The sequence below is a fragment of the Oncorhynchus nerka genome, linkage group LG17 (genome assembly GCF_034236695.1).
Source record: "Oncorhynchus nerka isolate Pitt River linkage group LG17, Oner_Uvic_2.0, whole genome shotgun sequence".
Lineage (NCBI taxonomy): Eukaryota > Metazoa > Chordata > Actinopteri > Salmoniformes > Salmonidae > Oncorhynchus > Oncorhynchus nerka.
Window position 1 is genome coordinate 13,849,792 of NC_088412.1, and position 14,847 is coordinate 13,864,638.

The 14,847-nt window shown below is 42.0% G+C and overlaps 1 protein-coding gene across 2 annotated transcripts in view; it reads left to right on the forward strand.

Moving 5' to 3' along the window:
- Window positions 1–14,847, forward strand: part of LOC115144776 (protein inscuteable homolog) — a 99,080-nt gene that overhangs the window by 69,206 nt on the left and 15,027 nt on the right. For both annotated transcript variants that reach the window (XM_065002983.1, XM_065002984.1), the window contains exons 6-7: window positions 4,254–4,367; window positions 13,421–13,546. In XM_065002983.1, coding sequence (XP_064859055.1) covers window positions 4,254–4,367; window positions 13,421–13,546 — 240 coding nt within the window. The remainder of the gene's footprint in view (window positions 1–4,253; window positions 4,368–13,420; window positions 13,547–14,847) is intronic.

The window sequence follows — 14,847 nt, forward strand, 5'->3', positions numbered from 1 at the left end:
AGTACAGTATATACATATGAGATGAGTAATGTAGGGTATGTAAACATTATATTAAGTGGCATTGTTTAAATTGACTAGTGATACATTTATTACATCCAATTTGTCATTATTAAAGTGGCTGGAGTTGAGTCAGTATGTTGGCAGCAGCCATTCAATGTTAGTGATGGCTGTTTAACAGTCTGATGGCCTTGAGATAGAAGCTGTTTTTCAGTCTCTCGGTCCCTGCTTTGATGCACCTGTACTGACCTCGCCTTCTGGATGATAGCGGGGTGAACAGGCGGTGTCTCGGGTGGTTGTTGTCCTTGATGATCTTTATGGCCTTCCTGTGACATCGGGTGGTGTAGGTGTCCTGGAGGGCAGGTAGTTTCCACCTGGTGATGCGTTGTGCAGACCTCACTACCCTCTGGAGAGCCTTGTGGTTGTGGGTGGAGCAGTTTCCTTATCAGGCGGTGATACAGCCCGACAGGATGTTCTCGATTGTGCATCTGTAAAAGTTTGAGTGTTTTCAGTGACAAGCCAAATTTCTTCAGCCTCCTGAGGTTGAAGAGGCGCTGTTGCGCCTTCTTCACCACACTGTCTGTGTGGGTGGACCATTTCAGTTTGTCCGTGATGTGTACACCGAGGAACTTAAAACTTTCCACCTTCTCCACTACTGTTAGTCGATGTGGATAGGGGGCTGCTCCCTCTGCTGTTTCCTGAAGTCCACGATCATCTCCTTTGTTTTGTTGACATTGAGTGTGAGGTTATTTTCCTGACACCACACTCCGAGGGCCCTCACCTCCTCCTTGTAGGCCGTCTCGTCGTTGTTGGTAATCAAGCCTACCACTGTAGTGTCATCTGCAAGCTAGATTATTGAGTTGCCGGCGTGCATGGTATTTTGGTATTTTGTGTTTAAGAACTTCAAGTGGAGCCAAGGCTCTTTCATTGCCGAAAGAATGAAAACAAACGGTTCGTCTTTTGAAGAACAAACACGTCCGAAAATAGTTGACTTGAGTTGTACTTTTGACAGACAAAAACGGACGATGATGTCATATAAGATTTCATCCGTGTTCCTGCATCCGAGTGTGTAGCCTTATTCATTCCTGATGTGTTTGACACACACACACACACACACACACACACACACACACACACACACACACACACACACACACACACACACACACACACACACACACACACACACACACACACACACACACACACACACACACACACACACACACACACACACACACACACACACATAATCTTTCCCATTCCTGACCAGCCTATAAATCTCCCTGATGTATTGTTATACTAGAAACCAACTAGCACAGTTCAGGAAAGGTGAGTACAAAGGTAAACATTTGCCCAGTTTAATATAGCCACTATAATAGGTGATTACATCATTCCTGTATCGCTGGTTTGGAATAATGAAAACCAATAGAGATTTCATTGGACTTTCTACTCGATTTAGACTTTCTACTCGATTCACTCCAGTGTGAATTTGCTCAATTGTAATTACTTCGCTACTATGGCCTATTTATTGCCTACCTCCTCACGCCATTTGCACACACTGTATATAGACTTTATTTTCTATTGTGTTATTGACTGTACGCTTGTTTATTCCATGTGTAACTCTGTGTTGTTGTTTGTCGCACTGCTTTGCTTTATCTTGGCCAGGTCGCAGGTCGCAGTTGTAAATGAGAACTTGTTCTCAACTAGCCTACCTGGTTAAATAAAGGTGTTCTCAACTAGCCTACCTGGTTAAATAAAGGTGTTCTCAACTAGCCTACCTGGTTAAATAAAGGTGTTCTCAACTAGCCTACCTGGTTAAATAAAGGTGTTCTCAACTAGCCTACCTGGTTAAATAAAGGTGTTCTCAACTAGCCTACCTGGTTAAATAAAGGTGTTCTCAACTAGCCTACCTGGTTAAATAAAGGTGTTCTCAACTAGCCTACCTGGTTAAATAAAGGTGTTCTAGCCTACCAAGCCTACCTGGTTAAATAAATGTGTTCTAGCCTACCTGGTTAAATAAAGGTGTTCTCAACGAGCCTACCTGGTTAAATAAAGGTGTTCTCAACGAGCCTACCTGGTTAAATAAAGGTGTTCTCAACTAGCCTACCTGGTTAAATAAAGGTGTTCTCAACGAGCCTACCTGGTTAAATAAAGGTGTTTAAATACCTGGTTAAATAAAGGTGTTCTCAACGAGCCTACCTGGTTAAATAAAGGTGTTCTCAACGAGCCTACCTGGTTAAATAAAGGTGTTCTCAACTAGCCTACCTGGTTAAATAAAGGTGTTCTCAACGAGCCTACCTGGTTAAATAAAGGTGTTACCTGGTTAAATAAAGGTGTTCAGCCTACCTAAAGCCTACCTGGTTAAATAAAGGTGTTCTCAAGCCTACCTGGTTAAATAAAGGTGCGAGCCTACCTACCTGGTTAAATAAAGGTGTTCTCAACTAGCCTACCTGGTTAAATAAAGGTGTTCTCAACGAGCCTACCTGGTTAAATAAAGGTGTTCTCAACGAGCCTACCTGGTTAAATAAAGGTGAAATAAAACAAATAAAAAATTAATTATAATAAATGATCACAACAGTTACACCACTGCAGTGGTGTAAAGTACTTAAGAGTGGGTTCGTAAATTCAATCTGGAGTGCGCTCAGAGTGCCCTCTGGGCATTTGTAAATTCAGAGCGTTGTCAGATTGTCCGTTCGTAAATTCAGGAGTAGGGTTGATCCGAGCGTTCTGGCCTCACAACGGCAGTCAAGCACCCAAGCTAACTGGCTAACGTTAGCTAGCTTGCTAGCTATTTCCAGACACAAATGAAAGAACACCTCCCTCTGACCATTTTACTCGCCGTAGCAGAGCTGGCTAGCCTGTTTTCATGTTATCAAGAGTGTTGGTAACTGTGCTGCTGGAAACAATTTAATTATGTTTTTTATCAACGTTTAGTGACACCGGCCCTATTCAACGAGTGTTGAGCGTTCATAAATGTGTTAGTTATTCTGCGCTCTGGTACACTCAGATGAGAGTGCTCTGAAATCAGAGTAGATGGCCAGAGTGAATTTCCGATCTAAAAGTACTTTACTATTTATATTTTGGACAACTTTAACTAACTCCAATGCATTCTTAATGAAAATATACTTTTTACTCCATACATTTTTCCTGACACCCAAAAATACATTTTGAATGCTTAGTAGGACAGGAAAATCGTCAAATTTACACACTTATTGTAACGGCTTTCTTCCTGGGAAGGAGAGGCGGACCAAAACGCAGCGTGGTTAGAGTTCATGTTATTTTAATAAGGGAACTCAACATAAACGTGAAAACCGAAACAGTCCTAACTGGTGCAGAAAACACAAAGACAGGAAACAATCACCCACAAACCCCAACACAAAACAAGCTACCTAAATATGGTTCCCAATCAGAGACAATGACTAACACCTGCCTCTGATTGAGAACCATATCAGGCCAACCACAGAAACAGACAAACTAGACACACAACATAGAATGCCCACCCAGCTCACGTCCTGACCAACACTAAAACAAGGAAAACACACAAGAACTATGGTCAGAACGTGACACTTATCAAGACAACATCCTTGGTCTTCCCTACTGCCTCTGATCTGGCGGAATCACTAAACACAAATGGTTAGTTTGTAAATTATATTTGGGTGTTGGGAGTGTTCCCCTGGCAATCCGTAAATTTAAAAAATAAGAAAATAGTGCCGCCTGGTTTGCTTAATATAAGGAATTTGAAATTATTTTAACTTTTGATACTTAAGTATATTTTAGCAATTCAATTTACTTTTATTACTTAACTATATTTCAAACCAAATGCTTTTAGACTTTTACATTAGTAGTACTTTACTGGGTAACTCACTTTTACTTGAGTCATTTACTATTAAGGTATCTTTACTTTTACTCAAGTATAATAATTGGGTATTTTTTCCACCACTGATGAACTGGTATTAACGAATTGCATATTGAGTTCAATAGAAAATGTAACCCTTATTCAGATAATTAATTTACGCTCAGTTTAAATATCCATAATAGTATCATTAATTAGTTCTAACATTGATCTTCTATATCGTATAAATTCAGAACTTCCTCCTTTCACTGAAATTTCACTTTGCTGTTTCCCTTTCGGGAAAGAGATGTCTCAATGGTATGTCCGTGGTTTTGTCATGGCACTCGTGTGTGTTTGTGTGTGTGTGTGTGTGTGTGTGTGTGTGTGTGTGTGTGTGTGTGTGTGTGCCGGTCCTCTCCAGATCCTGATCAGGAAGATTGAGTCGTCAGACAGTGTGTACACCATAGGCAGTGACATCAGCAACCTGCTCTCCCTCACCCAGGATGGCCCGCAGCTCTGCAGAATCATCGCTAAGGTGAGACACACCCCCTCAGACAGACACACCCCCTCAGACAGACACACCCCCTCAGACAGACACACCCCCTCAGACAGACACACCCGCTCAGACAGACACACCCCCTCAGACAGACACACCCCCTCAGACAGACACACCCCCTCAGACAGACACACCCCCTCAGACAGACACACCCCCTCAGACAGACACACCCCCTCAGACAGACACACCCCTCTGTCTGCATATACGTAGGATAACGGTCATCTGAGGGGATGATGTTCTGGGCCATGTTCATTAGGGACATAACTGATTTTTTTTGTTTGTTCATGCAACTGTGGTGCCTAATGAACATGACCCTGCTACAGTCCCCATGTTCACACAGTTCCACCTCTCTTGGCCATCCACTTCCCCATCCCTCCACATGAACCATTGGCCCAATCCCAAACAGATCCACGGGCCCCTGTAAATCCCTGTTCACTCTTCCTTGCAGACCGTAAAGGAGCTAAGGATCGGTTTAGGATTGGGCAATCAGTCCTGCCCACCTACCACCCACCCACCTACCATACTATACATATACAGTATATCTCTACAGCTACATAGTCATATGCTCCAAGAGATAAGAGGGGACAGGGCAGACACTACGTCCCTGTGGTCTTTAGACAACCAGAGGCTTCCAGGATTCACTTGATAAGACTCTTCCGGGTGGGAGACTCAGCCCATCAACTTAACACAAGTGCACACATGCGCACACACACACACACACACACACACACACACACACACACACACACACACACACACACACACACACACACACACACACACACACACACACACATTACACACAAAAGCAAGCTTCCTTGTTGCCAGATGAGATCAGTAGTGTCAGTTCCCATTAGTAATGGGCATTGATCACACAGACTGCCTGCCTCTGTTTAATCTATCACATCTACCTTCCCTCATACAGCATCTCTGGTTGGTTATCATTCCTGGGCCTCCCAAGTGGCGCAGAGGTCTAAGGCACTGCATCGAAATGCTTGAGGCGTCACTACAGATCCGGGTTCGATCCCAGGCTGTATCACAACCGGGCATGACTGGGAGTCTCACAGGGCGGCACACAATTGGCCCAGCTTTAGGGGAGGGTTTGTCCAGGGGCCTTTACTTGGCTCATTGTGTTCTAGCAACTCCTTGTGGCGGGCCGGGCGCCTGCAAGCTGACTTCGGTCGTCAGTTGGACGGTGTTTCCTCTGACACATGGCTGCGTCTGGCATCCGGGTTAAGTGGGCGGGTGTTAAGAAGCACCATTTGGCGGGACATGTTTCAGGAAGACGCATGACTCTACCTTCGCCTCTCCCGAGGCTGTTGGGGAGTTGCAGCAATGAGACAAGATCGTAATTGGATTCGCATACCGCCCCAACAGATTTACAGATGACGCAATCTCAATCGCACTCCACACTGCCATTTCCCACCTGGACAAAAGGAACACCTAAGTGACTATGCTGTTCATTGACTAAAGTTCAGCGTTCAACACCATAGTGCCCACAAAGCTCATCACTAAGCTATAGACTCTGGGCCTAATTATTTTATTTACCTTTATTTCAACAGGGAAATCATATTGAGACTAATGTGTCTTTTACAAATGAGCCCTGTACAATACAAAAAAGAAGCATGTACAACAGGCATGTATACACATAAACAAAGACAATATACACATTAAATACACATATAGATACACATAAATAAAGGGAATTTACACATTAAATACACATATAGATACACATAAGTAAATACACATTAAATACCTATATATAGATATAACATAGTTATATGTACATATGTGCCTCAATAATCTTGTACCCCGGCACATTGACTCAGTACTGGTACCCCTCAAATCAAATCAAATTTTATTTGTCACATACACATGGTTAGCAGATGTTAATGCGAGTGTAGCGAAATGCTTGTGCTTCTAGTTCCGACAATGCAGTAATAACCAACAAGTAATCTAACTATCAATTCCAAAACTACTGTCTTATACACATTGTAAGGGGATAAAGAATATGTACATAAAGATATATGAATGAGTGATGGTACAGAGCAGCATAGGCAAGATACAGTAGATGGTATCGAGTACAGTATATACATATGAGATGAGTATGTAAACAAAGTGGCATAGTTAAAGTGGCTAGTGATACATGTATTACATAAGGATGCAGTAGATGATATAGAGTACAGTATATACGTATACATATGAGATGAATAATGTAGGGTATGTAAACATTATATTAGGTAGCATTGTTTAAAGTGGCTAGTGATATATTTTACATTTCCCATCAATTCCCATTATTAAAGTGGCTGGAGTTGAGTCAGTGTGTTGGCAGCAGCCACTCAATGTTAGTGGTGGCTGTTTAACAGTCTGATGGCCTTGAGATAGAAGTTGTTTTTCAGTCTCTCGGTCCCAGCTTTGATGCACCTGTACTGACCTTGCCTTCTGGATGATAGCGGGGTGAACAGGCAGTGGCTCGGGTGGTTGTTGTCCTTGATGATTTTTATGGCCTTCCTGTAACATCGGGTGGTGTAGGTTTCCTGGAGGGCAGGTAGTTTGCCCCCGGTGATGCGTTGTGCAGACCTCACTACCCTCTGGAGAGCCTTACGGTTGTGGGCGGAGCAGTTGCCGTACCAGGCGGTGATACAGCCCGCCAGGATGCTCTCGATTGTGCATCTGTAGAAGTTTGTGAGTGCTTTTGGTGACAAGCAGAATTTCTTCAGCCTCCTGAGGTTGAAGAGGCGCTGCTGCGCCTTCTTCACGATGCTGTCTGTGTGAGTGGACCAATTCAGTTTGTCTGTGATGTGTATGCCGAGGAACTTAAAACTTACTACCCTCTCCACTACTGTTCCATCGATGTGGATAGGGGGGTGTTCCCTCTGCTGTTTCCTGAAGTCCACAATCATCTCCTTAGTTTTGTTGACGTTGAGTGTGAGGTTATTTTCCTGCCACCACACTCCGAGGGCCCTCACCTCCTCCCTGTAGGCCGTCTCGTCGTTGTTGTATATAGCCAAGTTATTACCTTGTACCCCTGCACATTGGCTCAGTACTGGTACCCCTTGTATATAGCCAAGTTATTACCTTGTACCCCTCCCTGCACATTGACTCAGTACTGGTACCCCTTGTATAAAGCCAAGTTATTGTTACATATTGTGTATCTATTATTACATTTAATATTACATGTTTTACTTTTGTAATATTTGTCTATTTCCTTTCTGTCTGCATCGTTCGGAAGGGACCGTATGTAAACATTTCACTGTTAGTCCACACCTGTTGTTTACGAAGCGCGTGACGAATAACATGTGATTTGATATAAAGCATAGGTAAACCTCCTTCCTACCTTTGTCATCACTATTTTACTGTAATAGTACCAGTTACCAGTCTCGTCAAAACATATATTATTTATTTCAAGGGATTTCCTGGTCAAATAAAAGTTCAATGAAATTAAATAAAAATAGCTAACCTGAGAAGGCTAACAACACCTGCGTCACAGAGAAATAATGAAAGCATTACAGGACTCCAGGAAATTGAAAATAATAACTTTTTTTGGGGCTGTGACGCTCTTTAGAATGGTTGGAAAATGTAATGAAGAATACTGCTCAGGGATTGGCTAAAATGGATTGTGATTTTGGTCTTCTAGGGACTGTATTGCGTGGGCAGATCAGGGAAGAGCGGTTAGGGTGTAGGGGGCAGGACGATTAGCCACTCCAGGCTTGGCTATGGTCCTATCTGTGTATGAGACGTACCAGCACCTCCTGTAATGGGTCTTATTAGAATAATGACGGTAGTTACAGGACCTTTTCTTCCAGGTCATTCTATCAATCTCCATGTTGAATAGAATTCTGTCAGCAAGTGGTTTTGCGAGAGGAAATGACTGCTTGTGGATACTCCGGATTGCTTATGTTTGTTTGGGGCAATTCCACATTAACATATTAATGCTGAGACTAAGATTTCTCACTTTAAATTGTATGCCGGACATAAATCTATGATTGTTAAGTTAATCAAACCATACAACTCTATGCACAAAGACTATTTTTAACAATTTTCACAGGACATTTTACAAAAACACATTTACCTGAAGAACAGTGCAGATGCAAAGTTTGGTAACAGAATGATGTTTTTTTGCTGTATGTGTGGTGGAATTCTCCTTTACCCTAATCTGCATTTCAAAACAGATAAACAACCATTATAGGTAGCATATCAAACAAGAGAATAATGATTAACACGTTTATTAAACAGACACTATTAAAGGTGCACTATGCAGAAATTGCACATTTTCCTGGTTGCTAAGATTTTAATAGTTAGCCTAATGTCAGTTTATGTGACACAACAAACAGTCATTTGTGTGGAGAATCATTGTCCCGTCTAAACCGCTGTGAAATATATTTTCCACAAACAAAAATATTGTATTTTCAGCTGTTTGAAGCTGGTGTACAAAACTGATAACAAAAGATACAAAAACTAAACTTAAGCGCACACACATCTACCAATTCTTATACTTGGTTTCAATGAGAATGACAGATCTAGTACTTACATTTCTACGTCAATTTGGTCGGGTCTCCCAAAAGTTACCTATTGTAGCTTTAAAGGTTGTTTTTATGTCTATCAAATAATTTCTGGGTAACAATAATTAATTACCTTGCAGTGATTCTTTTCAAATAAAATGGTCAAAAATAAACAAAAATAGCTTCTTAGCAAAGATACATTTCTCAAGCAAGATTTTTGCTAGGACTGTCTGGGAATGGCCTGAGTGAGGAGGGGAAAACTGAAAACTAAAATGTTATTGGCAGAGATGCTCTTTCTTATTGGTCTATTAACTACTTTATCACCTGGTGATGTCACCAGGAAGGCTAAAACTCAACCCTGCCAAAGCAGGCTGCAATTTCAGGCAGTCTTTTCAAACAGCTCTTCCACTGGAGCAGTATCATAATGTTATATATAAAACACAGAAATATCTAGTTTTTGACTGCACTGGGCCATTAACCCGTAAGAGTCTAAGCCGGTGGAGGGGTGGGGTACTATTAAGCTATACGGAATTGTTTTAAGAAGGTCATACGAAGGTTAATTTTTCTATTTGATTTTGAATTTTTAGTCCCCTTGAAGTATAAAAAAAATGGATGAAAAAATGATTTGAAATAAATGTCGGGGCCTTACTGCTTTTATCCCAAACAAACACATACAAAAAAATATTCACTACATGGAACAACAGATAGTCCCCCACAAAAAGAAGGTTTGTACGGAAGTGTCTGTCCTATATCTGAGTGATATACAGGAGGTTGGTGGCACCTTAATTGGGAAGGACGGGCTCGTGGTGATGGTCACAACAGTTTGTAGGCCAAACTGTTTGGACGCTACAGAATTTTTTGTGAGAAGAGTGATTTTCTGGATGTCACATGTTCTGACAAACACCACTCAAGCTCTGTCACCTTTCACCACAGAGGTGGAAGAGTTACATAGGCAGATGTGGAAGAGTTACATAGGCAGATGTGGAAGAGTTACATAGGCAGATGTGGAAGAGTTACACAGGCAGATGTAGAAGAGTTACACAGGCAGATGTAGAAGAGTTACATAGGCAGATGTGGAAGAGTTACACAGGCAGATGTAGAAGAGTTACACAGGCAGATGTAAAAGAGTTACATAGGCAGATGTAGAAGAGTTACACAGGCAGATGTGGAAGAGTTACACAGGCAGATGTGGAAGAGTTACATAGGCAGATGTAGAAGAGTTACATAGGCAGATGTGGAAGAGTTACATAGGCAGATGTGGAAGAGTTACATAGGCAGATGTAGAAGAGTTACATAGGCAGATGTAGAAGAGTTACATAGGCAGATGTAGAAGAGTTACATAGGCAGATGTGGAAGAGTTACACAGGCAGATGTGGAAGAGTTACATAGGCAGATGTAGAAGAGTTACATAGGCAGATGTGGAAGAGTTACATAGGCAGATGTAGAAGAGTTACATAGGCAGATGTGGAAGAGTTACATAGGCAGATGTAGAAGAGTTACATAGGCAGATGTAGAAGAGTTACATAGGCAGATGTGGAAGAGTTACATAGGCAGATGCAGAAGAGTTACATAGGCAGATGTGGAAGAGTTACATAGGCAGATGTGGAAGAGTTACATAGGCAGATGTAGAAGAGTTACATAGGCAGATGTGGAAGAGTTACATAGGCAGATGTAGAAGAGTTACATAGGCAGATGTGGAAGAGTTACATAGGCAGATGTGGAAGAGTTACATAGGCAGATGTGGAAGAGTTACATAGGCAGATGTGGAAGAGTTACATAGGCAGATGTAGAAGAGTTACATAGGCAGATGTAGAAGAGTTACATAGGCAGATGTATAAGAGTTACATAGGCAGATGTGGAAGAGTTACACAGGCAGATGTGGAAGAGTTACACAGGCAGATGTGGAAGAGTTACATAGGCAGATGTAGAAGAGTTACATAGGCAGATGTGGAAGAGTTACATAGGCAGATGTAGAAGAGTTACATAGGCAGATGTAGAAGAGTTACATAGGCAGATGAAGAGTTACATAGGCAGATGTGGAAGAGTTACATAGGCAGATGTGGAAGAGTTACATAGGCAGATGTGGAAGAGTTACATAGGCAGATGTGGAAGAGTTACATAGGCAGATGTGGAAGAGTTACATAGGCAGATGTGGAAGAGTTACACAGGCAGATGTAGAAGAGTTACACAGGCAGATGTAGAAGAGTTACATAGGCAGATGTAGAAGAGTTACATAGGCAGATGTAGAAGCGTTACATAGGCAGATGTAGAAGAGTTACATAGGCAGATGTGGAAGAGTTACATAGGCAGATGTAGAAGAGTTACATAGGCAGATGTAGAAGAGTTACATAGGCAGATGTAGAAGAGTTACATAGGCAGATGTAGAAGAGTTACATGGGCAGATGTAGAAGAGTTACATAGGCAGATGTAGAAGAGTTACATAGGCAGATGTGGAAGAGTTACATAGGCAGATGTAGAAGAGTTACATAGGCAGATGCGGAAGAGTTACATAGGCAGATGTAGAAGAGTTACATAGGCAGATGTGGAAGAGTTACACAGGCAGATGCGGAAGAGTTACATAGGCAGATGTAGAAGAGTTACATAGGCAGATGCGGAAGAGTTACATAGGCAGATGTAGAAGAGTTACATAGGCAGATGTGGAAGAGTTACATAGGCAGATGCGGAAGAGTTACATAGGCAGATGTGGAAGAGTTACATAGGCAGATGTAGAAGAGTTACATAGGCAGATGTGGAAGAGTTACATAGGCAGATGTAGAAGAGTTACATAGGCAGATGTAGAAGAGTTACATAGGCAGATGTGGAAGAGTTACATAGGCAGATGTAGAAGAGTTACATAGGCAGATGTAGAAGAGTTACATAGGAAGATGTAGAAGAGTTACATAGGCAGATGTGGAAGAGTTACATAGGCAGATGTAGAAGAGTTACATAGGCAGATGTGGAAGAGTTACATAGGCAGATGTAGAAGAGTTACATAGGCAGATGTAGAAGAGTTACATAGGCAGATGTAGAAGAGTTACATAGGCAGATGTGGAAGAGTTACATAGGCAGATGTGGAAGAGTTACATAGGCAGATGTGGAAGAGTTACATAGGCAGATGTGGAAGAGTTACATAGGCAGATGTGGAAGAGTTACACAGGCAGATGTAGAAGAGTTACACAGGCAGATGTAGAAGAGTTACATAGGCAGATGTAGAAGAGTTACATAGGCAGATGTAGAAGAGTTACATAGGCAGATGTAGAAGAGTTACATAGGCAGATGTAGAAGAGTTACATAGGCAGATGTGGAAGAGTTACATAGGCAGATGTAGAAGAGTTACATAGGCAGATGTAGAAGAGTTACATAGGCAGATGTAGAAGAGTTACATAGGCAGATGTAGAAAGTTACATAGGCAGATGTAGAAGAGTTACATAGGCAGATGTAGAAGAGTTACATAGGCAGATGTAGAAGAGTTACATAGGCAGATGTGGAAGAGTTACATAGGCAGATGCGGAAGAGTTACATAGGCAGATGCAGAAGAGTTACATAGGCAGATGTGGAAGAGTTACACAGGCAGATGTGGAAGAGTTACATAGGCAGATGTGGAAGAGTTACATAGGCAGATGCGGAAGAGTTACATAGGCAGATGCAGAAGAGTTACATAGGCAGATGTGGAAGAGTTACACAGGCAGATGCGGAAGAGTTACATAGGCAGATGTAGAAGAGTTACATAGGCAGATGCGGAAGAGTTACATAGGCAGATGTAGAAGAGTTACATAGGCAGATGTGGAAGAGTTACATAGGCAGATGCGGAAGAGTTACATAGGCAGATGTGGAAGAGTTACATAGGCAGATGTAGAAGAGTTACATAGGCAGATGTAGAAGAGTTACATAGGCAGATGTGGAAGAGTTACATAGGCAGATGTAGAAGAGTTACATAGGCAGATGTAGAAGAGTTACATAGGCAGATGTGGAAGAGTTACATAGGCAGATGTGGAAGAGTTACATAGGCAGATGCGGAAGAGTTACATAAGCAGATGCGGAAGAGTTACATAGGCAGATGTGGAAGAGTTACATAGGCAGATGTAGAAGAGTTACATAGGCAGATGTAGAAGAGTTACACAGGCAGATGTGGAAGAGTTACATAGGCAGATGTGTTGGATTGAGACTCATCCAATGCAAAAACATCTGATATATCTAGCTGAAACTGACAGATTGTTTGGGGGATGTTTTTAATATGAGGGCGCAGACATTGACCTTAGGGTTAACGTGAGTCACTGGCTAGCCTGTCAGGTTGGGAAGCCTACTGAGCACTAATGGCTTGACTATTTGGCCTGGTTGCATAGTCAATTGTTGGCAAGTCTTTTGGGCACTTTTGGCTATTGGAAGGTTTGAGCTAGCACAGTCTGTTTGGCTTGAGGGACTATCAATTTAACATAAGCTCAGGCTAGCTTGTTAAGCACTGAGCATTGTCTGCGATGCTAATGTGAATGATGATGCTAATGGTGTTGTTGTTTTGTTTGTCCACAGGAGGGCGCTGTGGTGGCCCTGTTTAAGATCTGCCGGCAGGACTGCTTCAGCGACCTTTACGCACACGCCCTGAGGGCGGTGGCCTCCATATGTTGTGTGGAGGAGGGCATCAATCAGCTGGAGAAGGTAGTGTAGTGCGGCATTTATACCCATAGACACTAGCACACACACCCATTCAGAGGTTGGTTTTCACCGATGACGGCAGTGACATATGTCCAGCATGCTCTCCAGAAAGCTTCCAGGTGCTGGGTGGAGGTGTGGTTAGCCAACACTACTGGTGTCTGATACACAAACAAAAAGATTTGCACAGAAACATATGCATGCAGATGCAAACTGACACACACACAGCCATACAACCATAAAACCATACAACCGTACACAAAAATGTATTTACTAATAAGCAGCAGAACACAGACAGACCAACAGACAGATAGACATTGGTCTGCTGGAGTGAGAGCATCGGTGGGAGATGTTTAGTCTTCCAGTGAGCATGTATAAATGCTCAACTACTACACTGGGGTTGTAGGCCTCACACACACAACATATTTTTATAGGGCACAAGTTTATTTTCACAGGTGAAAACCTGCTAACAATGAGAGTAGCGGAATGCTTTTTCATTTTTTAAATATATTTTTAAAATATTTTCTTTAGGGGTAGATCAGCTTTAACATTGCAGATAGACTGTAGCTTCCGTCAATGTAATTGTCTGCATCATTTCCAATCCCACATATATTTTGGGGATAAATATATGTATTTATATACATCAAATCAAATCAAATGTATTTATAAAGCCCTTCTTACATCAGCTGATATCTCAAAGTGCTGTACAGAAACCCAGCCTAAAAGCCCAAACAGCAAGCAATGCAGGTGTTGAAGCACGGTGGCTAGGAAAAACTCCCTAAAAAGGCCAAAACCTAGGAAGAAACCTAGAGAGGAACCAGGCTATGAGGGGTGGCCAGTCCTCTTCTGGCTGTGCCGGGTAGAGATTATAACAGAACATGGCCAAGATGTTCAAATGTTCATAAATGACCAGCAGGGTCTAATAATAATAATCACAGTGGTTGTCGAGTGTGCAACAAGTCAGCACCTCAGGAATAAATGTCAGTTGGCTTTTCATAGCCGATCATTCAGAGTATCTCTACCGCTCCTGCTGTCTCTAGAGAGTTGAAAACAGCAGGACTGGGACAGGTAATACGTCCGATGAACAGGTCAGGATTCCATAACCGCAGGCAGAACAGTTGAAACATACATACATACATACATACATACATACATACATACATACATACATACATACATATACACTACCGTTCAAAGTTTGGAGTCACTTCGAAATGTCCTTGTTTTTGGAAGAAAAGCTCATTTATTTGTACATTAAAATAACATCAAATTGATCAGAAATACAGTGTAGACATTCCGACTCCGGG